Source organism: Molothrus ater, chromosome 5, assembly GCF_012460135.2.
Source record: "Molothrus ater isolate BHLD 08-10-18 breed brown headed cowbird chromosome 5, BPBGC_Mater_1.1, whole genome shotgun sequence".
Lineage (NCBI taxonomy): Eukaryota > Metazoa > Chordata > Aves > Passeriformes > Icteridae > Molothrus > Molothrus ater.
Genome location: NC_050482.2, coordinates 51,585,554 through 51,612,821, shown reverse-complemented (window position 1 = coordinate 51,612,821; position 27,268 = coordinate 51,585,554). Strand labels below are relative to the sequence as shown.

At 46.6% G+C, this 27,268-nt stretch overlaps 1 protein-coding gene across 1 annotated transcript; it reads right to left on the bottom strand.

Annotated features, from left to right (window-relative positions):
• Positions 1–17,071: 17,071 nt before the first annotated feature.
• On the bottom strand, positions 17,072–21,044 carry MB (myoglobin). The gene is made up of 3 exons (XM_036401730.1): positions 20,889–21,044; positions 18,614–18,836; positions 17,072–17,916 (listed from the first exon to the last, which is right to left on the bottom strand). Exons 1-3 carry the CDS (start codon positions 20,981–20,983, stop codon positions 17,770–17,772), a joined length of 465 nt encoding a protein of 154 aa, XP_036257623.1. The 5' UTR covers positions 20,984–21,044; the 3' UTR covers positions 17,072–17,769.
• Positions 21,045–27,268: the final 6,224 nt, after the last annotated feature.

Below are 27,268 nucleotides of genomic sequence, written 5' to 3'. Positions count from 1 at the left end.
CTGGTCCCCCAGTTGTCTGCTGTAACAGGAAACATCAGAGGCTCATCCCTTGACATGACTCCAACTGAATATGGGCATTAAGCCAGAAACTGCTCTGTGGTGGGATGTAGAGCCTGCCTCTTTGCCAGGAACTGAGTATGTCAAAAAACGTCAGGCCAAGGGTGACAAGAGTCAATCTTCAGGTTACCCCACTACAGTGAAAGACAATTTACTTCCTGAAGCCTGGAAGGGGCAGACAAGAGAAAAAAAACGAAAAAGTGGGCAAAACATGGGAAAAAATAAGCAGACGGGGCTGTCACAGGGTGAAGACTGTCCTGTGGACAGGAAATGTCTCTCTGGAATAGTTTCAAAAGTTTCGTTTTTTGCCTGTGTTCCAGAGGCCAGAGGCAAGAGCCTGACTATTTTTAAAGATAAGTTTGACGCATTATGAAGGACCTTGTGTGACATGATAGGATGTTGCAGTCAGGAAATGGACACCCTGACCCAGGAGAGGCATTCATTCCAGCACCGCACTCCTGAGCATGGGTTCTGGCTGCTACAGGCTTCACTATCTTTCTCAGGAGGAGACAGGAAAACAAATGAAAAAAATCCAAAAGCCAAACCTTTCGTTTTACTCAAACAGAAATAAGTCAGAAGGAAACAGGAAACTTCAGGAAGCAAACTCAGATGAGCAAAAAAATATCTAAGGGTGTATGTATGTCAGATGTCCTCTTTAACTGAGTAGTGGTGCTATTCCTGGGATCTGAGGTTTGACATCAGGCCAGCAGTAGTAGCTGGGCACCAATGACCTATGACTTGCTGAGTTGATGTGAAAGCACAAGCCCATGCAAGGTATTCCAAAAGTCTGTGCCTCCAATTAGGCTGTGAGAACATGTTGCCAGGGTGAGCCCATACTAGCATGTAATCTGATGCAGGCCCAAAAAGCTGGAGGTGTTGATCCTGAATGCTAAACAAAAACACTGGAAACTAATACCCCAAAGACTTGGTCTTTTGTATCTTACCATAAAACTTGAGAAGCTGAACAGTGGTTTAAAGAGACAACTTACCTGTTGGAGCTATAGGTCTCATGCTTGGCTAGAAGTCTTGACTTCTTTCCCCAGCCTGGGGACCACACACCTTTCCTGGTCACAGAAACAGCAAATGCACATTCAGGCAAAAGGACACTACAAAACAGAAGCCACCAAGAAAGCTGGGACAGTTTCCCACCTGGACAATTATGGTCTACAGTGTTCTGCTAGGAAATGGGGTGACACAAGCCTCTGTCCTCCAGAGAGGAAGACACTGTATGGGAAATTCCCCTTTGGTGTTCCTTTTTGCTGCACTCCATCAGGATTTATTCTTCCTCCATCTTCTCTTCTTCTCTGGTCCACTGTCACCTCTCATCCTGACACAGAAGAAAGGGCTTTAAGGTGTAAGCTGTGTTATAGAATTCACAAAATCAAATGCTCAGAAGCAAGAGACATCTTGGTCACATTAAAAATTAAATGGTGCCAGGTTGTGTTCTCAGACTCCAGAACTGAATCACCCACTCTTAAATTATAGTACATTCCCTGTCACTTTTTGACCCAGATCAAGGAGGGGTTCTACCAGGCAATGTCTTTAAACAGTCTGTGATTTAGCCTAGGCCAAGAACAATTCTTCATAAGGAGTTTGCAGACAGCCACTCATGGCTACCCTCTTCTGGAGGGTAACGACATTTAATGTAAGTAAATGCAGACCATTCCATTCCAGTTGGTTTCAGTGCCAGAGAAAGATCTTACATTTAGTTTTCTAGTACAGCTGTAGCCTACAGTATTGTTCAAGGAGCAGGGTAGAAAAGACTACAGGGTTTGGAAATACCTCTCATGCAACCTGCTTATAGTGTGAAACAACATCATCCTTCACATCTCTGTGACAAAGAGAGCTGTGGCTGCTTCCTTCATCTCTATCTCACTTTATTAAATGGCCCATTGGTAAACTCATGGGAATAAACTACAACAGGCATGAAACTCACCTTTTTGGAAGGTACAGCAGAGAAACAGCAGCACATTTCTACGTCTAGGGCTCTGGAATAGCAAAAAATATAGGTAGTGGGGAGGAGGAAAGCAAGACTGCTCAAAAAGAAATGAGGTATGAGGGCAGGTCACACAGGGCAAGGTTGCTGACTCTAACCATGAGTTAAGGGTCTTGGGCCAATTTACATTGCCCAGCTGATGCTATTCAAAAAGCTTACATGTACATGCAAGTCAAGCTACAAACTTTCAGCTCCATTCATCTTTTGCATCAGAAGTACTTGGAGCACAACAGCAGTAAATTAGTGCCAGCTCTCCCACTGAGATAATTCAGAGGATCTTTTCCTGCCCAGCAGGGTCTGATTTTTCATGTAGATTCCATATTGTGATTAATATGGAGGCATTTTCTCATGTAACAGGGGGAAAAAAACCCCAAATCCTCTAAAATCTTCAACAAATAGGGCTTTTTGGGGGAAAACTTGTTTCGTTTCTTCTTCTCTTCTCAGTGAACTATTAATTTAAATGAAAAACCGTGTCTGCAATGGGCAATGATACAAAGAGATGGATTGATCCACCCTATTTCACTCTTGCATACCTTTTGGGGAGCATGTACCTTCTGAGTGAGACTTGTCAATCACCTTGGTACTTGATATTGTCCTTACCTCCCACACCACTGATTAGTGTCACTCACTGAACGAGCAGAGAGGACGCGGAGGCAGATTCTGCCAACAGCAAGAAGCTTACTTCAAATCAAACTTGCAAAATACAGCCTAAGATTCATGCCATGTAGGTGGAGGGAGGAGGAGAGGAACACATCTTTTCCTTGAAGGACTCATGGCTTCATGGCTGCTTTTTTTCCTTGTAATAAATAAACTGTCTAGTTCAAGGAGGAAAAGAGAGAAGGTAGGTTGGTTTTTAGGACCACTGTGTGGTGCCTTGGTAGTAAAACAGCACAGGGTGAAGGGGTGAGGGATATACCAGGAAACCGCACTACTTGTGGAGGGTCTCTGTGAAAGCAGGTCATCCATACCCATCCGCCAGAGACAGCTAGATTGTTTTTATGGAATTATTTCCACATGGCAGGAGCCCAAGGGACTCTGCAATGTGATGGGGAGGTAGGGAAGGAAGAAGGAGAGAAGTGGGAGGCTGGTTTTCATGTCTGCATGTTGACAGCCAACATCTTGGAAGCTTGATGGAGAAGTCTTCTGCTAAATGTTGGCCTAAGAAGAGGTGACACACGGTAGCTAGAAATGGTGTGGAGCTGCAAAGAACTGAACTGGAATCTCTCCAAAGCTTGAGCATGCCTGGGAATTGGAGCTGTGTTCACATCCTATGAATGGTTAATTTGGATGTTATGGAGTTGAAAGGAGTGTTGGAAGGTCCTAAATTTTATCTGGCTGCAAACAAAGAACAGGAATTATACCTCAGACTGGGGTGTGACAGAAATCTGTGTTGCATAGTGCATTTGGAGGCAGGACTTGTCTGGAGTGGGACAGAGATTTACCTGTATGGCATGGGTCCCACCTTCTGCAAAATTAGGCTGTTAATATTGCTGAAATAGGTACTGTGAGGCTTAGGAATGCTTGCAAAAGGGTCCAGAGGAGCCCTAATACTCCAAAGTCAAAGAACAATGAGCCCCCACCACTTCCACTGATGGCAGTGAGATCTGAGTGGAGAAAGGGAGTAGGGGAGGTTTGCAATGGGGTTGGACTGGGCTTTTAAAAGAGCCATATTATTGGAGTGTTATGAGTTTTGACATCTGCAGGATGAGGAGTCTGACAGGTAAATTTTGATGTGAGAAAGGAAGCCTTAAGGGAAGAGGATGTAAAAGGCAATGGAGAGCTGGGAGAGAGCTCTTAAGGGTAGGGACAGAACCTCCTGCAGTCATTCAGGGGTAAGAGAATACATCCCAGCATTAGCTGTGAGCCCCCAGCCAGAGTGTGTCAGGAGCCCCAGCCACCTTCACCAGCCCTGGCAGAGGCGAGGGGAGCTGCAGGAGCAGGGCTGCCCTGTGCCTGTCCTGCCTACACCCAGACCCACCTCCTCTGGCTTCTCATAAAAGCAGCAGATCCTGCACTAACCTGGCACATGGACTTCCACCCCCCACTTGGGCCACTAACTACAACCCACAAAGCCACCAGTACCATTAAAAGGCCATTATCTGAATACATACAATTAGGGATTACAACACAGCTTGATTCTGCACCCTCTGACACTGCCAACAAAGCCCTGCTTGGGCAGCAGTCCTTTTCAAGGCATGGATGGGGTTCTCCACATGACGTTCACACTTTCAGGAACTGATCATTTCACTGCCAAACAAAAGCCATACAGCTGGATTCCGTGCACAAATGACTCCATCTAGAAACAGATGTCCAATTAAGGGAAAGGATGCTTCCAAAAAATCATTTTGTTTCCTACAGTTTAGAAGCTTTCTTTTTTTTTTTTAATTGACTTTTCATGTTAATCAGTTTGGGGTTGGTTTATTTTTAACTGAGTTTGTAAATTCCTTCACACTAAGCCCCCAATACAGAAAGAACAGAATCTGCTATTTATTTTTGTTTTTTCAATTGCAGAACAGCTATCACATTTTCCACTCCATCTTTTGTCTCAAAGACTTTCATGCCATTGTAATTCAATGGACCTAAGATCTGTTTTTAAGGGAAGCTGTAGAGCTCAGAAGATCCAGCACCAAGCAGGTCCTGTGAGTTTTTGAGTGCTCTTAAGGACAATCAAGAGAAGTAAAAAGTTTTAAGATGAGGTTAGTGCAATGATCTAGTTTACACCCCTGATGAAGTGCGTCCAACAGTCAAACAAATTACCTGTAATGGGGAAAAAAGAATGAGAGTTTACAGAACAGATAATTCTGCCCAGAGATCCCTACAGCCCTCATGGAAAATCATTCCTTGGAACTGATGAAGACAACAGAACACATGGAGAAAGGAAGGGGAAGCTGCTTAGAGCAGGTTCATGCCAGGCAGGTGTGATTTCTTGGTCTGTTTTGGTGCCACATCTTTCTTCTGGGCTCATCCATGTTCAATGGCTCAGGACACCACTCTTCAGTAAATGCTGGGGTTTCATGGAGAGGAGGGTCCCCATCCTTCCCAGGCCTCCAGGAACCAAAAAGCCTCCTGGAAAAGCATGTTTTGCCAGTGTTGGGCTGGAATTGCCCAGCTGTTTTGGCACTGGCTTTCATCAGGATTTCCACCCTCTTGCATTTCATTGCCCCTCACCTGCAAACACCCGAGCCTTTGGTACAGGCAACCAAAAACACAGGAGAGGCCAGTGGGGCAGGTGGAGGTGTAAGTGAGTGCCAGAGGATGGAAGGAGGAGAGGGGAGATTGGATTCTCCTACACCACGCTCAATATGGATTTGAGCCACGCTGTGTGTCAGCGCTGACCCTCTCTTGAGGGTGAGGAGAGGGGCAGGGGATGTGTGTGGGAGCAGAAAAGGGATGGGCCAGCAGGCTTTCCCAGCCGGGGGCTCTCCTGGGCGCCACCCTCACACTCCTCCGCCAGGGCCGGCAGCCGGGATCCCACCGGGATCTGCGCTGCACAGTCGCCTCCACCCTCACCCACAGCTCTGCACAGCGCCCCGGCCTATCTGTGGGAGACGATGGGAGGGGGTGCAAGAAGCCAAACAAAAAGCAAACCAGCAGGAAAAAAAAAAAAAAAAAAAAAGAAAAAAAAAAAATCACCCACCCCCTCTCGGCGGGGGCGCGAGGCGCCAGGGCGCCATCTCGTGGCGGCTCCCCCTCAGTGACGGCCCCGCGCCATGTCCGCGCCAGGGCCCCCGCTTGTGCCCAGAACTGGCTCCAAGCCCCCCCGAGCTGCCACCAAAATGCGAATTCCTGCACAAAATGCAGATTTCTGAGGAAGTGGATTATTTGGAGGGTGGGGGAGTTGAAACGCCGGGAAAGCGCTTCCCACTATTGCAGCGGCAGTCATGACCCGAGCAGCGGGTTGGGAGCGTCCCCTGAACGGCGGCTCCCACCCCTCACACGGCCCGAGCCAGAGCACTGCAGCTGTGCAAACACGGTGGCTCCTGGGGCAGCCCCTCGGCCACAAGGCTCGGAATGCTTCTGCGGCTCCTGGCGGCCCAGCCTTCCCACTGGGCCGGGGAGGAATTTTCTGACAAAACACACTTCAAATCAACAAATGTCAGTCTGTTAAACATCGTGCTTTAACCGCTGTGAAGTCTGGTGGCGTGCTGGTAACTAAAAGCCTGAGTAACCATTCCTTTGCTGCATATGCCAGGTGGGAAAATTCTCAGCTGGGGAGTTGGATATTGCTAAGGTCTTCATCTATGGGCAGTTTATCTTGGCAGTGTTGCAGGAAGGTTTACATGACTAATCATGGAAATTCTGGTCAAAGGAAGAGGGGAGGCAAAATAAAAGTCCTTGTGAGCAGCTGTCAGGCAGCTACTGTCCTCTGTAGCTCACCTCAGAGTGCTTTGCTCACATTCAGAGAAGCAATCATGGCCCCAAAGCTCAGGAAGTGAAGACAATGAAAGGAGTTCTCAAGTTTTATTCCAAGCGTGGTTCTGAAGTGCGGCAGCAGAACTGAAAGCTTTGGTGCCTTCGTCTCTGAATTAATTGTTCTTGACCTTCTTAGTCATTGGACTTGATGCAATGAGTCATTTGAACTTTTCACAAGGAATGGTTTGATGCTGTTTGGCTTGACTGGAAATCTGGCAATCCAACCCATTATATCTACCAAAACAAGGGAAGTCTGTTGTGACAGTATCAACCACTACATCTTATGTATAACTAAGTGCTCCTCAGATGATATTAGAAAAATAGATTTGGGGTTTTTTTCTTTAGAAAGTAGCAGAGATCATCTGTATTATCTGAGGTCATTTTTTCTGTCCCTCAATACAGCATGGCTAAAGAATTTCTCTCCATAAACTTCAAGTTGAGCTCACAATGAAGCTAATGTCAAGTGTGTCATTTGGGGTTATTTTCTGCAACTGAATCCAGTTTTGTTGCAGTGCTCATCTCCTTTCTCTGACTGTTTTGTAAGCCAAGCCACCTCCTATCTTGTCACCTTCTACTTGCTAGAATCACTCTTTGAAGTCCTTTGTGTCATGGTGCCTACTCCTACAGACTGAGCACACTGTCTTTCACAATTACCCAAAGGAGTTATGTGAAGAACAAGTAGATCCATTTCAATGTATTTTGTGTCTGACAGTTTAAAGCTGTGTTGAGTATATGAGGCCATGTAATGAAATCGTGTAACATTACCTTGTGCAACAGGATGGAGCATCTGGAAGCAAATGAGCAAAGTCTGTCCTTGGTTGAAGTGACTGTCCCTTTCTGGAGCAGGTTAAGCCTACAAGAGAAACAGCAGGGGTCAACAGCTGCATGTCAGGCAGGCTGTGCTTACACCCAGCTTTTCCAGAGGAACTTTAGAAGCTGCACCACAAAACCGGCTGTGGTCTTCTGTAACAGTTACATCAATACAAAGGTGAACCTCCAGCAGAAGACAGTCAGGTGACTTAAGGAATGATGGTCATGCTCTTATTTTTTACATTCATGGGGAGTGACACAGATTAATTTTACCTTACTGGGAAATTATCTCAGTGCAACCCTTACTAGCAACAAATGTCAGCTCAGCAAGGTTGTCTACAGAGCACAGACTATTTATCTTTGGTCTCTTGTGCTTTGTCCAAACACTCAGCCATTCCTCCACTAGTTATAATAAAGGTAGTGCCTCAAATGCATCAAAAGTTTTCATTGAGGAAGTTGTGGGGTTTTGGTGGGTTGGTTTTTTGGTTTTTCTTTTGGATAAATGATGTTCTGTGGAAGGCTGGGGAAGATGCTCTACAATGAAACTCTGAAACCAGTCATCTGAATGTGGAATGACATAGCCCACCACCATGTCTGTAATAAAGAAGCATGTTGAATCTGAAGACATAAATGTCCTTTCCCTGGTTCTATTTCTCATTTCAGTGTCTAATCAGATCTGGCTAGATGCTGCTGTGTGAGTAGCTGTTTCACATCTGGGACATTGGACAGTAACAATGAACTGAATGGAAGAAAGAGTCTGAGCCAGGAATGCCAGCTTTATAGCAATCTTGGTTTGAAAATAACTTTAGGATTTACTGAAGAGTTGGGAGGAAGAAATCCCACATACTTGGGCCAAACAATATCTCTTCCAGTAATGCATGTGACAACATCCCAAGGAAATAATGACAAGAAAGAAGAACTAGTCAGTGCTAGTTAAAGTGGTTTCTTTTCCCCTTACCCATTTTTCCTTGCTCAGTTTCCCAGAGGATTCCTTCTTGACCCTTGTGCTGTGGTACCAAACATGACTCAAACTTCTACTTGACTAATGTCACCATTTACAGTCTTTCTCTGCGGCCTGGGTGGGCAATATGCTTCCCATTTCTGTCTCTGTCACAGGCCAAATCCCAATTACTCAGGGAGAAATAAGCAAATGAACAAGTGATCTCATGACACCTAGTTTAGGCTGTACTGGGGAGTTGCATTAATTTCTCCACAGAACACAGAATAGTCTTCTCAGGACACAACAGTATACAGCTTAAGAGTGGAGCAGAACTTGGTATCATCCCATGTCACTGCTACGTCAACTGCACCACTCAGCTTGGTGTCATCTGCAAAACGGCTGAGGATGCACTTGATCCCACTACCTTGGGCCTTTGCTATTAAATTGTACTAATATTGAACAGTTTTGGTCCTTGTATGGACTTATGAGCGATTTCTATGGACTTTTGATCACTCCTCAAGGGTCAGTATACACTGCAAGGACACCACTCTGCCTTCTTAGGCATATTTAGTGCATCTTTTGCTCTTTTCTCAGTTTGCTCCAGTCCCTCTCCCATAAGAACAACCTAACAGGTTGTTACAATCCTGTTACAATCCTGTTGTAAATATGAGGCTTGGTTTACACAGTAACTTGTACCAAAATATTTCCTATCCATAATTCTTAATAGCAATCTATGGTATCCTACTAGGCAGAGAAACCTTGCACTTGGCTAGCTCTGACACCAGTCAGCCAAGTGCAGAGGATGAGATTTAAATAAAACAGTTCATTAAGGAAAAAAAACCAAAACCACAAACAAACCAAAGCATTTCAACAGTTTCCCAAATAAAAGTATCTGGCTGGTCCCCTCTGGTTTCCTGCAACACTTACCCACCTATGCAGCTTCATAGTTCTTGTTTAAGGATCACTTGATGAGATGAGTTTGCTGCTGTTAACAGGGGACCATGGCTAGCAGTCATACCACATAGATTTAGCCATGACATCTTTGAGGATGCAGAGCTAGGCCACAGGAAGAGCAGTGTCTCCTCCTTGAATGGCCCGTAAGGGGGAAAAATGAAAGAGAGTGAATATGAAGCAGGGACTGTTAATGTCAGTAAAACCTCCCCAGGAAACCTGGCACCAAGCCCCAAACCACTGAAGAAGGAGACAAAGCCCATGTGGCAGGAATTCAGTAACTGTTGCTGAGCAGAACAGAGCCCACCCTTTGCACAGCAACACGAGCTCATTTTGACTGATTTCCATGGATATCTGCTTCTACTACATCTGCTGTGGGGAATTGCAGTTTGAAGGCTTTAAATAGATCACAGTTATTGCCACAAAAGGCACTAATAAAAGGGGCTCATACTTCAGCTGATGAATAGATGCAGAACTGATTTCCAAGTTTGTACTGCATCATGAGCAGAAAAAAATCACTAATCCTAAGCCTGTGGCAAAGAATTTGCTGCATGAATCCAGGTCTTTGAAAGGTCTCACACCCACTGAAATTGATGAGTATTGAGAGGCCGTGTACATTTGGGACTCTGGAACAAAACATTTAGTTCTGTGTATTAACTATAGCCTTTGTGCTGTACATACACACATGTACACCCACACACACACACCCTCATCACAGACTTAATTGTAGGTAACTGTAGGTAAGCACTTCCAACAGGAGGGAAATTAAATGCCCCAAAAAAGGTTATTCTTTACATTTATTTCTAAGATGCTCTGTCCTCAAGATACAAGTGATGTGTTACTCCTCTCTCTCAATAGACACTTTCTGTATGTATTATCTCTTATCTCACCAACACCAGTACTTGGAAGGATGCTGTACTCTGCAGCACTTACTCTGTCTTGGTCTATTTCTAACGTTGAGAAGCTCTAGCACACTTTTCTCCATAATTAGCCCCTTTACTGAGGGTGGTGCAGTGTTGTCCATCTCCAACCTGACCATAGATGGAAAGAAAAAGCATTGCCTCCATTTCTACTTCTTCCCTGCTGTATGTTGCCAGAAGAATTGGAACTGAAGACTTCCCAGTTATGAGCCACTGTGTATGAACAGGGATGTGACGCAGCTCGGAAAGGAAATGTTTCTCGACCATCCTCCATGAAATCTGTGCATTCCTTCCAGCCAGGCACAGCTGCAAGCTATCCTCTAAACAGAGCAATAAGGAAAGAAAACCCTCTTTCTCTTGTTGTACTCACTGAAGAGAGCTGTGAGTGTGGGTAGATCCAGATGTTACCGTCAATGAGGTGGGAGGAGAGGTTGGAAGCATAGCTTGCAGGAAAAACAACCCCAGGCTCTCTGAACACCACACAGCAGGCTGTCACATAGGCTGTTGTTCCCAAGCAGCCTCATGCATTGCAATATGTCACTTAATGGTAGGCACAGAAATATATTCTCCCTCCTCTCTCCATTTTTCTTCTCAAAGAGAATGCCCTTGGGAAGGAGCAGTCCCATTAGGACAGTAACAGCCTCGAAGCTGTATGAAGGCTTTTAGACAGCCTGGTTAGAAATACTGGTAGAAATACTCCAGGACTCCAGCACACCAAGAAAGAGTTTGGTGGTTTAAAAGGATTCAGCCAGCCATGTGTTGAGTGAGGAGGGCTAGCTAAATACAGTCAGTATGAAAACCAGCACTGGGTTTTTTGTTGTTATTTTTTAAAGCCTACTCCTTTAGAGCCTAGGCACATGAGCTAGGCAGGGATCCCTCACTGAAACCTGGTCTCCTGAAGGCAAGCCCTTTCCAAAATGGAAAGGCACAGCTCATTTTTAAAAGACCAAAGAATTATGAGCTGAGTTATCTATGTGATAAAAGGCACGCACCTGAATCTTGTTCACTAATCACACTATTGGATGGAGGTAGCTGGAACAGCATTTTTTGGAGGCTGGATTAGACAAAATATGACTGGATCTGCCAAACTAGGCAGAAGAAGGTCACTTCGTGGACTATAAATTAAGTTAGGCAAATGAAACCCGGATGGCTTAGACCCACCCAAGATGGTGGCAAAATGTTAGAAATCAAGGAGGGGATTACAGATGAAATTGTAAGTATGTGCATAATTACACAGGAAGATCTGAGGTTCATGCACTAGGTTCTCTTCTGCTGGTGACGTATTTTTAGATATCCATGGCCTTTATTATCTCAGTCTGGGACTCTTCTTTTTCTTTGGAAGTGAGAAGGTTAGCAATTTCCCAAGTGCCACCATAGTGCATAGTTTATCTCCAGAGAACTTCATTTCAAGTTCAGCCCCACAGTCTTTAGACTGCTTCACTTTGCATGCAGCATCTGTAATCTCTTGGGGTATTTACACTGCACCCGCATTGTGACTGCACATCTATACACAGGATGTCCTTTGGCAACTGCTAAAACTCAACCACTTCAAAGCAAAAACTGCTCACTGGCAGATGGCACAACTTCACATGTCTTCCTACACAAAAAGATCACAGGCATCCACTGCCCTGCAGCCAACAGACTGACCTAGTGGCAGCTGAATGAAAAAAGCCTGAAAACAATGTACTCATGCCTCTCTGCCTCAGTTTACCCTCTCTAAAATGGGCTTAACTGCACAGATGGAAAGCATAGATAGGCCTTAACTAAAGTCTGGGCTAAGAACAGTAGAGCAAATAACTCAGGCATATTGTAAGAGAGGTGCTGTTTCAGTATTTTGTAGACTGAGACTTTTAAACTGGATGAAACTGAGTTCTTAATTACCTTTCGAAATTAGAACAGAGCTTGTCCCTGATGACACTTACAGTCAACAAGTTTCTGATCTAAAACAGATAAGGAAGCTATGACTCTGCTCAACTAGAAAAACCATAGTAGGAAATATGTTTAAAATTATATTCTAATTACTCTTCTTGTTATGACCTAGCAATTTGTGACTGTTATGAAGAACTCCATTTCATGACAGAGGATTTTGACTGAAAAGGAAAAAAAAATGATGACTTTATACACTGAGGGATCATTTCTCATCTGTAGAGGGAACATAGCAAAAGACATAGGGACACCAGCTTAAATGTGACATGCTAAAATTAGCTGGGGAATTAGTTGAGTTAGTAATACATGCAATTATCATGGCAAAAACAAAATGTACAAAAAGTTTCTTTCTCATGGTTTATGGGCCAGCTTTGTGAAAGCATCACATCCATAATCTTAGCACCATGAGAAAACTCCATCTTTCTTCCCATAAAAAAGCATACCAATAAGCAGCTTGAGTTAGGAAACTCCCTCCATTGCATTACAGCAGAAGGGTGGTCAGAATGATGGTATTTCATTTTTCTTTCCTCCTTAGGAGCACCATAGATGCATTTGCCTTCAGAGGGGGAGCTGAGGGCTGCAAGTGTGGCACTTGGTGTGCTCTGCCTCCTCTTCCACCATCTCTGGACAGCTTGTCTGAGCATGACTGGTGCAAACCCTTTGCTCAGCCACAGACTCTGCAGGGACACCATATGGCTGGTTTAGACAAAACTCTGTGGTATTTTTACTCCTTTATACCCAACAAACTCACAGTTAATCCGTGGCATCCCTCAAAGGGCACCAGACTATTCATCCAGCTGAGTGAAAAAACACAGACTCACTTTGACACTGTATCAGCTAACTCTCCAGATAACCCCAAAGCTTGCCAAAAGGACAAGCCTGATGTCATGCAAGCCCTGAGCAGAGCAATCCCAGATCTTGGTGAGGGTATCAGCTCCAGGAATTTTCCACCCCTCTGGTGAGAGCTTGGATGCTGAAATTTATCATGAATAAGGAAGCATGTTAAGGGAGGACAGAAGATAAAAAATCTTAATAAAAGCACCATTAATTATATATACTGGTAAGTAACAGAAGATCCACAAGCTAAGCATAGAGACATAGAGAATTAAGTGCTAATAATCCAGAAAGTCTTCCACCCAAATCTATTCTGACACTTGAACATTTGAACCTGTTTTAAGGACAATCTAAAATAAGATCGAGCACCCAGCAGCTGCATTCATACTGAGCTTTCCTTGGAGAAGGGAAATGGGAAACAGGCATAATTTCCTTTAAGCCCTCCTCCAGACATACGGTGCAGCTAAGTACATACCAGTATGTATCCCTCCCCATCCCAAATACACATTGCCTTGTCCATGCAGCTGCCATCTATGCTGGCATGCCCCATGCCAGGGCTTGCCTTGCCTTGCTCAGGAGAGCCCCAGACCTGCCTGTCTGACATGGCTTATCACGAGTGGTCACTGCAGGGCTGGAGGGGAAGGTGGAGGCAGCCTGCTCTGTTTATTTACTTGGAGGGGATGAAAGCCAAACTGGGAAAGGACTTTGGTAAAGTGCAGTCAAGTGACTATAAAGTACTGCTTTAAAAAGGCACAAGGTCACCTTTGCTGACATTTGGATAAGGATTTTATAGAAGTCACAGGACTGAGAGATGGGCTTGTTGTGGCTATGATCACAGGGGAGGGAGGGATTTATGTTCTGGTTAAGAACACTGCATTGTTGTGACTCTTTCGTGTTCACAAATGCTCATTTATTAGGCTGTGGGATAAAAGAGGCTGATTGGGCTTTTTCTTCTCACTTACTTAGACTCTGTTGGCACAACTTCATGAAATTTAATAGCCCTACTACCCACCAGTACTCCCCAGGTGCTCTGTTCTTGCATAGTTTGTCTTCTTATTTGGTTAGACCTTAGCTATTTCAAGGCTGTACTTCATTTGAACACAATGTGAGAACTCATATATATCATTCTCTCAGATGAAGAACTGGTGCACAAGAATGCTGAAATCTGAAGGATTTGGACAGACGTTTGCTATATTGTGTATTTTGAAGCTGGTGCTTGTGTATAGGTATGTGTGTGTCTGTCTGTCTGTGTCTCTGTGTGCTCAGTCTGAGAAGCAGACTCTGATTGTTAAGCCCTGCACAGCCTGGAAAAGCAGCCTTGAGCAAACTTGAGATTAATGAGTCCAGGAAGAAGGAGGACACAATCTGCCATGCACCTTCTGGAAAAAAATGTTATGGGCAAGGATGTCTACATCACAAAAACACCTGGTTCCACTATTTCTTTTCCTCAGTGGCATAACACACGGGACAAGTTTTGGCCAGGTGGTAGAGACCATAGGGATCATGACAAAAATAATCTTCATCTGAAAGTATGTAGTATAGGTAGCATTTGTGTGCTTATTAAATTAATATAGGCATTACATCCTTCAGGCACTGTCTGTGCTTCAATTCCCAGAAACCAGACTTATCTGTTCGGTGACTATTACATGGACTAGAAACATCTCTGCCCTTTCCTCCCATTAGCCCTGCAGGGAGATGCAAATATGAAGAATGTCACAAGCTTCATACTAATGTGCTAAATATTTAACATAATTAGTCATCGGAGCCCTATCCCTTTCTCCCACTGAGGTGACCAAGAGAAGATCACAGGATTAATAGTATGGTCCCCAGCCCTTGTTCTGTGAGGCCATTTGACGTTGGCAGGTGTATTGGAGTCAGCAGGATCAGCAGGCAGAGGGAAAGACAAGGGGGACAGGCAGCACAGCCTGCAGTTATTGCACCCGGGTGGGGCTGACAGCTCATTTGCACAGCGTCTGGGAAGCGAGGGCCTGCTCCCCTCATCTGAGATTCTGATGAGTGGCTGGTGTCTGACACCGAAGCCCAAGAGATCCCAGACAGGTCACTGGCTCGGAGCCATGGCGAGTTCTGCATGCAATGGAAACCGCAGCGGGGAGAAGGGCTGCAAGCCCGACCTGGCTGCAGCAGTGCGTACGTGCTGGAGCAAGGTGGCTGGCAGCCACACAGTCCACATCTCATCGTGTGACTGGGAATGAGTATGTGACACCACATGGTCCCAACGGGCACTGGGGCTGGGGACAAGTCCCTGGGACCCATCCACCTGATGTAAAGCTATTCCTGGAAAAGAAGGAGGAAAATGTCTGGGCTCGCGCTGATATAGTTTATCTCCACTAATGGACTTTGTCCTATATATGAACCAGAAAAATTTTATGTGCGAGCAGCAGAGTGAAAGGGGGGGCTCCAACAAAGACTCTGAATCAATATAGCACGGAGCTAAAAAAATCCTTTTCCCACCATCTGCTTTGTTGTAGGAAGCTTCCCCTGTCCTTAAAGCCAGGGCCATTGCAGGAGTTTTATAGACTCACTCTGTAGGAATTACATATATCCCTGCAGTCATGTCAGGACTCAGCCAAGGGCATACTCTGTGCCTAGAGTAGCAAAGGTGCAGGGAGGTGGATTTCACCACAAGCACCCCAAATCACTGAGCCTGCTGGAGTTACCTTCACTGTTCTTGGTACCCGAATGTGCTGGTTCATCTCGGCTTGCACATCTTCACTGAGCCATAGGCACAACCAGAAAACCTCTGTCAGACCCCACATCTGACCAGGAGATTTATGGATGGTTCCTAGTACACTGACACAGTGGGGTAAGGCAGGCAGAGAGAAGGTCAGTGCTCCCAATGGGCTGACATTTAGTCCAGGTACCTAATAACTGGTAACTAGGCACAACACACATGCAAACTCTCCTTCCTCCACCACATAAAAATATCTAGACAACTCCAGTCCCACTCAGACTGACAGAGGCAGCTGCTATAGCAGAGCTTTTAATCCTAAAGCAGAGTCTGTTGTCACTGGCAGGAAATCTTATTGTGTTGGACAAGCAATCCTAGACCTTAATTACATATATTGCCCTCCCTACAAAACCAGACGGACTAGACTGGAGTCAGATGAAGCACACTGCTTAAGCCAGGGACCACCTGGCTGTAACTTCATCTAGGTGACAGCATATGCCTTTGTGACCTCCTCTGAAAGGTTGAAACACCAAGCAAGCTCCCAGAGGTAAAGTGAGGAATTGTAAACAGCAAGAAATCAGATATGCACAGTTCTGCGACGGAATTTATTGTTCCTTCTCCTTTCAGAGACTGAATACTTTTGGCCTTTGCCCTGACCAAAGACACAGCAGATCATGCTGGTACAGGATTGATTTTTAAGGGAGCTGGTGGCTCCTTCACTGTCTCCACTTAACTCAGTGTAGCAGGGAGTACCTTGAACTAGGTCCTGCTAGTAGCTCCTGTTACTGAGCACCTCATTTTTCTTCCTTGTGCTTGCCCTCAGACTGTCTCTGTGAGATAAGGTGCATTACTTTCTTCACACCAAAAAGAGCAGCTGTGTCACTTCCATGCATTTCTCCTAGCCACAACCCCCTGGTGTTGGGATGGGGAAAGGGCAACAGGAAGAGGGAGGTATCTTGCCATTATGTCTGTCTCACTGTGTTTACAGATGTACACGACAGGATGTGGGTGTACATCTGTAAACATAGTGCAGCATGCACTGCAGGGGCACCTCAGAAAAAAATCAAAAGGCTGCAAAGACCAGAGTTTGGGTCTTCAGAGCTGCCATTGCAGCCTTCCACCTTCATCCCTCCTTTCCAGTGTCTGGAGAGAGCAATGCACTGCACTGCTGCTGGGAGCCAAGACTGCTTGCACATGCCACCTCCCCATAAATGAATAAGGGACCTTCCCTCACCACATTCCCCCAGCACAGCAGTGGCCACGGCCTTTAGTCAGGGAGCTCTTCTCTCAGCACTGAGGCACTGAGCTGAGGCTGCTGTCTTGTGCTGTGAGGTCAAGTAATCAGGTCATGTCCCCATGGTGACATCCGAGTGCCCTAAGTCCCTGGCTAAGACAGATGCCACGTGCTGCTCAGGTCATGGACTGACAGTGCAGATTGCTCTGCAGCCAGATATGTATGCAAAACACCTTTCCATTTTTTACTCTTCCCCCAGTTCTCACTGGGGTGTTGGTACAGCCAGGAGCAAACACACAACTCTGGTGCAGGGATTTTTATTTTCTGAGAAACACATATTTCACTTCCCAGGGCAACAGAGCTTCAGACACATAGTGGTGGCTACTAGAAAGCCTACAGATCACAGGGAGTACTGCTCTTTATAGTTTTGCTAATGCAAGTTTAACAACTAAACCCTCCAGAGCTGGCAGGCACTGGAGACTGACTGGCTGCATTCACCCCCACAAAGCAAGGTAACGCTGTGCTGGAAGCTCTCCATAGTAACCTGCTAACAGTCTGTGGCAGGAATGGGATGCTGTGTCCCTGCTTCCCATTCTCACATCTCTCATTTGAGTCATTCCTTCACTCATTCACCACACTCAGCACTTCCCTTGATCCTCCACATCCCTTCATCTTTGGCCATGCCATTTGCCTCTCAGATGAGACCGAGTTTCAGGGAGAGAGAGAGAAAGGGGATAAAATAGGCTGAAGCTCACAGATAACCCCTAATGTTATTTTTCCTAAAAGAGCAGAATATTTCTTTTGTATACATGAAGCCAGGAAACAACAGTTTATCATGGATATCACTCTGAGTGCCTCAATGCTGCCTGCAGTGACTCTTGGCCTCTCATCAAAGCTTTCCCACACAGCAGAGATGGCCAATTGTGAGATGTCCAAAATAGCGCTGGGGAAAGATGCGTGGCCAGGCCCTCCATCGTGGCGCTCCTTTGTGCGTATGTGCTAACCCTGGAAACCGAACTCCTTGTACTTGCTGGCCATATCATTTCGGAACAGCTCCAGAGCCTTCTTCATTGCAGCCTGGGCATCAGCCCCAAAGTCTGCAGCGTGTTTTTCGGCAAGGACCTTGATAATGACTTCAGAAATGAACTATGAGGAAGGAAAGAGAGAAAGAAAAACTGAAGGGACACTCAAGGTTTATTTTCAGAAAAGCCAGACTAAGAAATAGGTTGCAGAGCCTGGAAATATCTCTGAGCTAATTCAGTAGGCCTTCCTGCAGCCTCTGGAGAGACAGTGAGGTCTAGTATGCAAGGAGTCTGGGCTAGGCAGAAGCACTGGGCTCTATTCCTAGCTCTGACGCTGATCTGCTTCATGACCTTGAGTAGACCATGGCCCTTTCCACTTTTTGTCAGCCTCATCCATTAAGACTGCAAATTCATGCCCTGTGTTTGTATAACACTTACTTTTATGGGTCTTGGTCTCCAATGGATCCTCCAGGGCTCACTCTAAAATTGTATGTCCCTTGTGTCCAGTCACTGACAGTCCTTATGTAATACAGTTTCCCAGGCATGCATAGGCTGCATGGGCTGGTTTATTGTTGTCAGCGGTTGGTCAGACTGTGTGTGGTGTTTGGAATGGGAAATCTAAACTTGGATATTCACATACCATTTGCATACCATGAGCCCTTTTTGTGCCTCCTCCTGCTTGTACACACAGACCCTGGACTTGAGGGAGAGCTCACTGAAGTCCAACTAGTCATCAATAAATGAAAGCCCAACTCTCACACAGCTGTCTTACACACATTCACTACACATCAGACACTGAGGCTCTCTGCCCTTTTCCATACCTCCAAATATTTGACAGGGATTTTGTGCTTGGTTGCATGGGTCTGAGCCAGGGGCTTCAACTCGGCCTCATGATTACCCTTTGCCTTCAGGATTTTGCCCAGTTGGGTAAGAACAGTAACTCCATGTTTCTTCAGATCTTCAGAGCCCTTCATCGCATCAGGGGTCTTCAGGCCTTTGAACTTTTCAAAGCGATCGAGGGTCTCAGGATGGTCCTGAAAGAGTCTGTGGACAAAAGCAGAGGGACTTTGGAGAGGGGAAGCTCCTGACATACCTCCCTTTGAGTACTCAATCTACTTTATTCCCATCTTCTTACCCATTTCTTAAGATGATCACCACTGTCTATTTCCATTCCCTCTGGTCATGACAGAGACACTGCCCTAAACATGCCCAACTAGAGCAACAGAGGAAGTGTCTGTATTTTTTCCATATAGTTCTGATAACTCTTTGGCACCCATCCCCTGGATTATGTCAATGGTTTTAAGACAGAGACAAGAGCCAAGGCTAGTCATGATACTGAGAGGTGAGTTTTTGTATTCATGTGAAAGAAAACCAAAAATAGACAAAACCGCCTGTCTTCATCAATTTACTGTTGCTGGAGAGCCCACCTATAGACTCCTGCCTCTCACTCAAACTCTCTTGTCAGCCCATGATTTGTTGGTCAGCAAATGAGAGCTCTACAAGCTTCTCATAGCAAAAAAAAAAAAACCCCTAACCAAACCAACAAAAAAAAAAAAAAAAAAAAAAAAAAAAAAAAAGAAGAAAAAAAACAACCAAAAAAACAGCCCCCAGCCTCAGGTCCCTTTTATCTGGAGGTTGTGTGTTCTTGAATGTCATCTGGATGAGAGAGTTTACTGTGCCCCCAAACCCGATGATTGCAGACATGGAGGAAGTTGGTTCCTGTCCTTTTTCCCACCCTCTCTCCCTTCCCTTTTCCCTCTCTCCTCCCTCAGAAACTCCTTGGAGGAGACCTGGGTTGGCAGGGGAGCGCAAAGTCACAGGCTGACATCTATTTATTTAATGCCATGCTCTAATCTGTGATACTTGTAAGAAAAATGGTACTAGTTTTCCATTGGGAACTGCTTTTTCTAGCATGTGGCAAATTCAGAGCCAAATTAGCCACCTCAGAGATGGATGGGTGAAGATGGCTCAGGTTCCTGTTATCCCTCCAGCACTCCTGCTCTGGACCACAAGAGGGGAAAGCCATCACATTTCCACCCACTTCATTCCTATTCCATTCCTTACCCTTCAAGTGGCAGCTGATCTGGATCATGATAATGCAGGTAAGGAAAACAGCCCCCTTCTTTGGCTCATCTTTCAAAAATGTTTTTTACAGCTTTGCAGTAGATGTGCCTGGAGATGTGGGCTCCTTGCCTTAGTCATGCTTGGGGTAGAAATCCCCCAAGCAGGTGCCAGATCCCCACTACTCTCCTCGGTGTCTGTACCACACCCATTTGGGTGTGCACAGTCTGAGAGGAGAGCTGAAGAGAATCTCCTCAAAGTCTGCATCCTCTCTGGTCTTAAGGGACAAGCTAGGCTCCAGTGTCCACCTAATGTTCTTTCCTGCTTTGCAGTATCTGGGGTGTTCACCACTCCAAGTGCCAGGATCACACGGACAACATGGAGGATGGGGTCCTCTCTCAGTTGGAGACCTCAGCAACACTTCTGACACTGGAATGATGGAGGAGGGAAGTAAGGGGAAGGATGTGCCTCATTTCATACTTAGACCTCAAATTCATCATGAGGTAATGGACAAGTGTTATCGCACAGATTTCTGGCCAAAAAGCAGGATGGGCAGGGCTCTGCCAGATGAGACTAAGGTGGGGAGAGGGAAACTCTCAGGTACTTCATAGTTAATTTTACTGAAATAGATTCCAAGAAAATTGCCACAGAGGTAATGTTCCTCTCTTTTCATTCTTTCTCTGCTTCCCCACATCCTTTCTGCAGAGCATCTGAAGCCCCATGACACACTTCACTCCAGCATTTCTCACTGTAGTGCTTGGGAAATGAGGATCCAAAGCAGAGCTTGGCCACCAGAGGCAGAGAGACAAAGCACAGCCATGTGTTAAAAGCAGCATTGGTCTGCTCCTGCACCCATAGAGAGATGGAGAGACAGAAGCACAGCCAATTTACACAGGGAGTAACTTTTAACCCAGAAAATAGCAATGGAAAAACCACCATTCTACAAGAAAACACCATGTTGAAATAAACACTGACAAGCATGTCTCTCATCAAAAGCTCTCAGCTTTACTCTTAGGACTGAAGCTCCTTGCTTACCTCATTAAAATTTGATGGCCATGGCCAGCGAGGTCGGACTCCACCTTTCCCCAGACTGTCAGGACTTGCTGCCATTCCTGGTCACTGAGCCCCATGGTTCACCAAAGACAGGTCCCGAGTGCTTCCTGCAGCTGTTTGCTTTTCCCCAAAGGGTAGCTGGAGAGCTCACCCGTGGGATTTATAGCCCCTGCCCACAAACCTACACCTGTCAATCATCAGCTGGACTTCTTGCTCTCTTTCAGGCTTGTCTAACCTAATCAGCCTCTCTGTTTTTTCCTAGGAAGCTATTTTGGGTCAGGTACTATTGTGGGTGCCACTGATGGCATAATTTCTGCTTCTCGTATTGGACTGGCACATGTCCCACTCTAGACAGAAAGGGCACTGCCGGAATGCTGTGCCAGGAGCCTGTCCCAGGTTCCTAAGGACCCAGAGACAGTGTCAAGCTTTATGGCAGGAGATTTCTGAAGAGGCCAGTCATCTGTAAGGCCACCCTGCCTCCCTGTCCCCTGACCTGCCAAGGGCAGGCAGGAGAAAAGGCCGGGACAGCCAGTAGCATTGACTCCATCACTTCAAAGGCCTTTCCTTTCCCTTAATGATCTCACCATCCTTTTCTCCTGGGGTAACACACCACTTGTGACATGCCCTTAAGAGATAACCATATTCAAAGCAGCCCTGTCATTTCCCCACCTGCTGCAGGAGGAATGAGGGGATAAAAGCTGTATTGGAGCCAGTTTCCCCACATCTGCCTGCCAGGATCCTGCTGCCTGCTCTTCTGGGAAATACCTAGGATTAGCTGATGGCTGAGTCTGGATATTAGAGCCAAGAGATGTACAACTGAGCCAGGAAGGTAATTTGCAGCAGACCAGAGACACAAGGACATAGCAAAGCTACATTCAACACCCACCCAATCAGCAATTCTGCTCTCTGGCTACTTCTGTCAAGCCAAACAAATTTCAGTGTTGGAAGGAAAAGCCACTGAGCTGAAAAACCATGTGGATATGCTTTGGGAGGGCTCCTAGACTTTCTGTCAGGACTGGTAATGGCCTGGCACCCCAGTGGGGTGACTGGTCCCTTCTGGGGGTGGCTGCAGTCAGAGCCTGATAACAAAGCCCAGCCAGTACTGCTGTCCCGAACTGTGCACCTGGCTCTGGATGTTTCCAAGGAGAAGGCAGGCAAGAAATATCAACTAGAGGCTGAAGACACCTGCCTTGGAATTCAGGAGAAGAGGATTCAACCCCACAGTGTCTACCACAGTGCTGCTGGACCTGAGCTTCTTCAGTGCCTCTGCACTGTTCCACTCCCTACAAGTTCCCTGCTCCAGCCTTGCAAGGGGAGAGAAGTGCCCACATACAATGGGCAGCAAGGATGATGGAGCTACAGAGCCTCACATGCCTTAGAAACACAGAGGTTTAAAGGGAATGCCGTGGGTAAGAAGGGTGGCAAAAGCCCAGTGGAGGTGTCAGCTGGCATCCAAGCCTCGAGATAAGGACATTTTGGCCATTACATGTTGCAAGCCTCTGTCAGCCAAGTCAATTTGAGACTCTGAAAATCCTCCCCTTCCATCTCCTCTATGCACTAGTTTGCTTCACATCCAAAAATCTACATCTAACACTTCAATTTCAAGATTTCACCCTGATTTACCTGTGCAAACACCAGGTCACTACCAATTAGCCAAACTAAGCTAATCTTATGGAATAGAGGTTGGTACTCCTCCAACTCATTCCCTGTGCAGTTCTGCACAGCACAGGGCTGAGACAGGAGAGATGACATATCTGCAGCCTCACTGCCCATGTGCTCACAGCAGTAATGAAGCAGTTGTATCCTTCCAGGCTTGGGCAGGATCCTGAACACTGACCTTACTGGTTTACACACCTTTCAGACACAACAGAAACGTGCTCCTGGTACATGAGAGGCTGCTGCTTATGCACCAAGCTCTGTATATTCCCCAAGCTGGAGCTACGCAGTTGCTGTAATAACTCCATTTGAAATTGGTCGACTCTTTGCTCTCTGCAGCTTTCCCCGGGGCTGTGAAGCAAAAAGTCCTGGTATGGACATTAACATTAAATTGTCAGAATACTTAAAATGGGTATGAGATTCCATATTGCTTTTTTCTGCAAGCAAAGTAGTAATGAAATGAAATCATAAGCTTTTCTCCCTAGAGCCTAAATAAATAGTCTACAGAAATACTAGAAGTTTTATAGTGCACCAGACCACCCCTCAACCCCGCAGCCATGAAAAGGACATAACATTTTAGTATCTACAGTCCTCTTGTCTTCCCCATGGGGCAAAATCTATCACTTGCATAATCATCTGGATAAACACAAAGCACAGAGAGCCAGCACAGGGGCTGCCTCCTTTAAAACGTACCAGGTGACTGAGTAGCCTGTTTCAAGCAGCTCTGCTTACACCGGGGCCGTGCCGGCACACGTGGCTGCGTCTCTGCCCCCACATCTGAAGCTGTCACTGAACCAGCAGAAATGGACCTCGGATGCTTTTGGCCAGGCTTTGGGGCGCATCGCTGGAGCAGTGCGGCCGCTTTCACCCCACTGCAAAGCGCCTCGGATGGCCGTGCAGGAGCAGCCCCTGCTGGAGCAGGGTGCGGTGCCCGGGCTGACTCGGGGACCCTCCCCAGCCCGGCCGCTCCGTGGCTCGGTGTCCGGCCCGGCCCGGCCCGGCCCGGCGCGGAGGTGCCGCGGCTCCGGCCCCGTGGGCCAGGGCTTGCTGCCACCTCGTGGCCACGGGACACCGAGCCGCGGGCACCGGGGCGCGTCCCGGCCCTGCCGCGGCTGGGAGGCTCGGGGAGCCGGCCGGCCGGCAGTGCTCTCATTCCGGAGGTTGGAAGGTGACCCCGGGGCAGGCAGGCAGGCAGCGTTGGGTGCAGAACTTCTGTAAGGGGCTCATTTTCAGTGCGGGATGTAGAGACATCGTTATTCCTTGGCCACTTGGGATGCTGTGCCTTCCCCCCTGCCCCCCAGCCTTGATATTGCAGAGGGCTGGAGTGGTGGCATGGGGACAGAGGAAGCTCCCATGGGACAGCAGTAGAGCTACAGCTGAGACTCAGGGTACTGCCGCGAGGAGAAATACTGTTCTAGAAACTACATGGGGTTTGTTTCTACCCAAAAATGCTACTACCCAAAGGTGCTTAGGAAAGGTCCCCTGACCTTACAGGCTCAGCAGGCAGGTGAAAAGCGGTCTCTGGCAAAACAGTGAATGCAATTCACCCCTGCCTTGCTCCAACCTCTACAGCTGGCAAACCTTTCTACAGGTATTAATTAATTTAGAACGTGCCACAATTCCATGGACAGAAATGCCACTTGTCCTTCTCTTTGATGGGAAATTCGGTGACTCACTTGAGCCCACAGACACACCAGTGAAAAAGCAGGGATTGGCTCTTGGGTATAGTTTCACCAGCTGTTTTGGCGTTATTCCTATGGGGCTCAGCTGCCCAGGTAGAGCTGGGGGACACAGAGGAACACACACCAGCCATAGGGATGGACCAGGTCCAAGTTTGTTTGGCCATATTCAATTATTTTTCCTAGAGTATCACTGTTGTGAAGAGAGAAATCCAACCCTGGGCTGGAAAGTGAATGTTAAAGAGCCCAGCAGTCCCCCACACTGCCTTGGTGGTTAAGAGAACAAATTTCTATCTCTGTTTCCTCTGCAGCCAGACCTGCTGCAAGCAGGGAAATGGGCACCCAAGAGAGAGGCACTGGCAGAAATCACAGATTTCTTTTTCATTTGAAGTACGTCTGTGAAATGAATTTTCCAGAAAGAAATAGACAGACATGTTCCAAAATCCAGTCCTTCCTCAAGAAACAACCCAAATCATCTTGTGTGCTTACACAGCATAATGTCTCAGAGGAACAAACAGATATTTTGACCAAATAATTTTTTTATTTTCAATGAGCTATTTTTTTTCCCCACAACATAATTTTTAAAATGCCCTGAGAGCAGCCAAGGGTCCCATGGCTGGGAGCAGTGATGACAGCAGCCCCAGCTCTGCTGTGAGCCTGGGTTGTATAAAGAGTGACGTGACGTAAGTAATACACACTGCTGTGGTCAGGGGGAGGCTGGCACTCCAAAAAAGCCAGGAATATTATATAACAACAACTTACATAATTACCTCTTGCATAATGCCAGGGAAAAGGCCCTCCGTAACGCAGCTGTGGTTTCTATGGCATTTTGCTGAAATACAGCTTCTTCTAAGAGACTCATTTGTGCTTTGTTTCAGGAGCCTGCAGCTCAGTCTATGCAGACAGGCAGGTGAGAGTCCTGCACTCACAGCAGCTTGAGCTGGAGAGGTGAGGGATGCAGTAATGGGATCTTACAGCAGGGCAAGAGCATTGGCTTTTGGGCAGCCCTGCCATTAACTTCAGCACTCTGAGAAGCAGAAGACTGTCATGTAAGAGCCCCATCCTTAACTGAGTGTTGTGTAGCCTCCACTGCTTGTAGGAAATGAGATGGAGTCTAACTGATGATGGCAGTGGCCAAATCCCATTCCAGGCTCACTCCTCTCTTCCCCTTGTTCTTAGACACTATTCTTAGCAATGCCTCCAGGCAGGGCTCCTGTACACTGATGGATTTCAGCAGCTGAGAGGTGACCTGACCTGCTTGCTTAAAAGGAAGAGGAAGGACTAGGAGCAGAAGATTTCAGCATCAGGACAAGAAGATTTGGGCTGTGAGTTTGCAGAGCTGTGCTATATACTTACCATGGATTCTCTCTGGGATCAAGCCCTATGCTGTAAAGTCAGAGGTAGCTTTACCTTCACTTCAGTGCTCACAGGATCCAGCCTTTGGTGACTATCAGACATAACACAGGCATGACCCAGAGCTCCTGCGCAATTATTGAGGCATCTCACAATGTGTGTTAACTCTGCACAGCACCTGGGGAAAACGTTTATCTCAGCTAAACAAGACACTTCTTGCACACCAATGCTTGCATTCAGTGGGAGAATGTGCAGGAAAGCAGAAGGGCAATCCAGGACAAGAATATCTAGGCTACAATACAGAAACTGAAGCTGTCTCTGAGGCTGCAGCAGCTCTTTCTGGGGATGCAAACCTTCTCTGAAGGACTGGGAAATGCAGAGCACAAAAGGACTGAGGATTTTGTGTGGGAAACTGTGAGTGCAGTTTAAGAAAGGAAGAGAATTATTAGAGAACAACAGGCAGATTTTAAAGTCTCACCCACTCAGGAGCAAAAGAAGAAAATTATTTTTTAGAGGTAAGAACACAGGTTATACCAGTGGGACCCTGGAGATCTCCAGGAGTCAGTGGGAGATGCTCACCCATGTGGCATGCAACAGTCTCTTCAGGTGGATTAGACTTTGTAACACCATACTGACACTCAAGAATTTGTGTACTGCCCTTTGAAACACTAAAGCAAGAGAGAAATTCCTCCCTCATCCCTCATCATCAATAAAATATTGTAACTAGAGCCTGCTGAAGGACAACTGAGAAAGGCAGGGCCACAAAAACACATATGGGCAGTAAAGGTCAAGCAATCAGCCTGCATTCAGTATTGGGTGTCTGCCTGCCACCCTGAGCTCTGCAGCTCAGAGCTACCCACAGGAAGCTGCAACAGAGACATTTACAACATGGCTGAGGCTGGAATTTAGTGATGGGTTAGACGAAATCCAGGCAGCTGGAAGGGGTGGCCGCTCCCCACTCCATGCCTTATGCCAGAGAATGTCCTAATTGTCCTCTTCCCAGTGCCTTGGGTACATGGGTGGTGCCTTGCAAGGTTCCTGGGTGCTGCTGGAGAGGTGCTCACCCATGTGCATGCAAAGGCAGCAGCAGCTGCAGCATGGCCAAGACCAGAGTGAGAGCAGCCTCAGCAGTGACAGAGCTGAGCCACTGTGCAAACAAGTGCCCTGAGTGCAGCCCTCCCTCCTACGGACACACCAACAGCCGTGCCCAGAGTCTGAAGGGAGCCAGCAACAATAAATAATTCCTCCTGCCTGAGCTGCTCCTTGAGGAAGAGGAGGCACTGGGCCTCAGCACACAGTGTACAGCTTAGCTGTGGGCTCTCAACCTCCCAAAAAAAGAGTGGGAGAGCCCATCGCTACATGGTAAAATTGGGTGATACAGCTGCAAATTTCCTTCTCAGTCTGCTGGGCAGGCAATGGCCCTCAAGCTACCAGCACTTAATATGAGGCTGTGCATGTGTTTAAATTGGATTTGGAGGCAATGACAGCAGATCCTCCCCCATCCCACAATGCCTGTGCAGTTCTTTATGAGGGCTTCAAATGAACTGGATTAAGAAACTGATCTGAGTTTGAAGTATCTGTTTATCTTTTGGAGAATGTATTTTGAAGCCAGATAAGTTCTGTGGTCTGGACCAACACATGCTGGCAGGGGGGACGGGGAGGCAGAGCTACTTA

Excerpts from the sequence above, each read along its gene's own strand:
- MB (XM_036401730.1), bottom strand. The coding sequence starts at position 20,983 with ATGGGGCTCAGTGACCAGGAATGGCAGCAAGTCCTGACAGTCTGGGGA. Across the intron at positions 18,837-20,888 it reads GGCCATCAAATTTTAATGAG|ACTCTTTCAGGACCATCCTG; the intron begins GTAAGCAAGGAG and ends TTTTGTCCACAG. Across the intron at positions 17,917-18,613 it reads TCCCTGTCAAATATTTGGAG|TTCATTTCTGAAGTCATTAT; the intron begins GTATGGAAAAGG and ends CCTTCCTCATAG.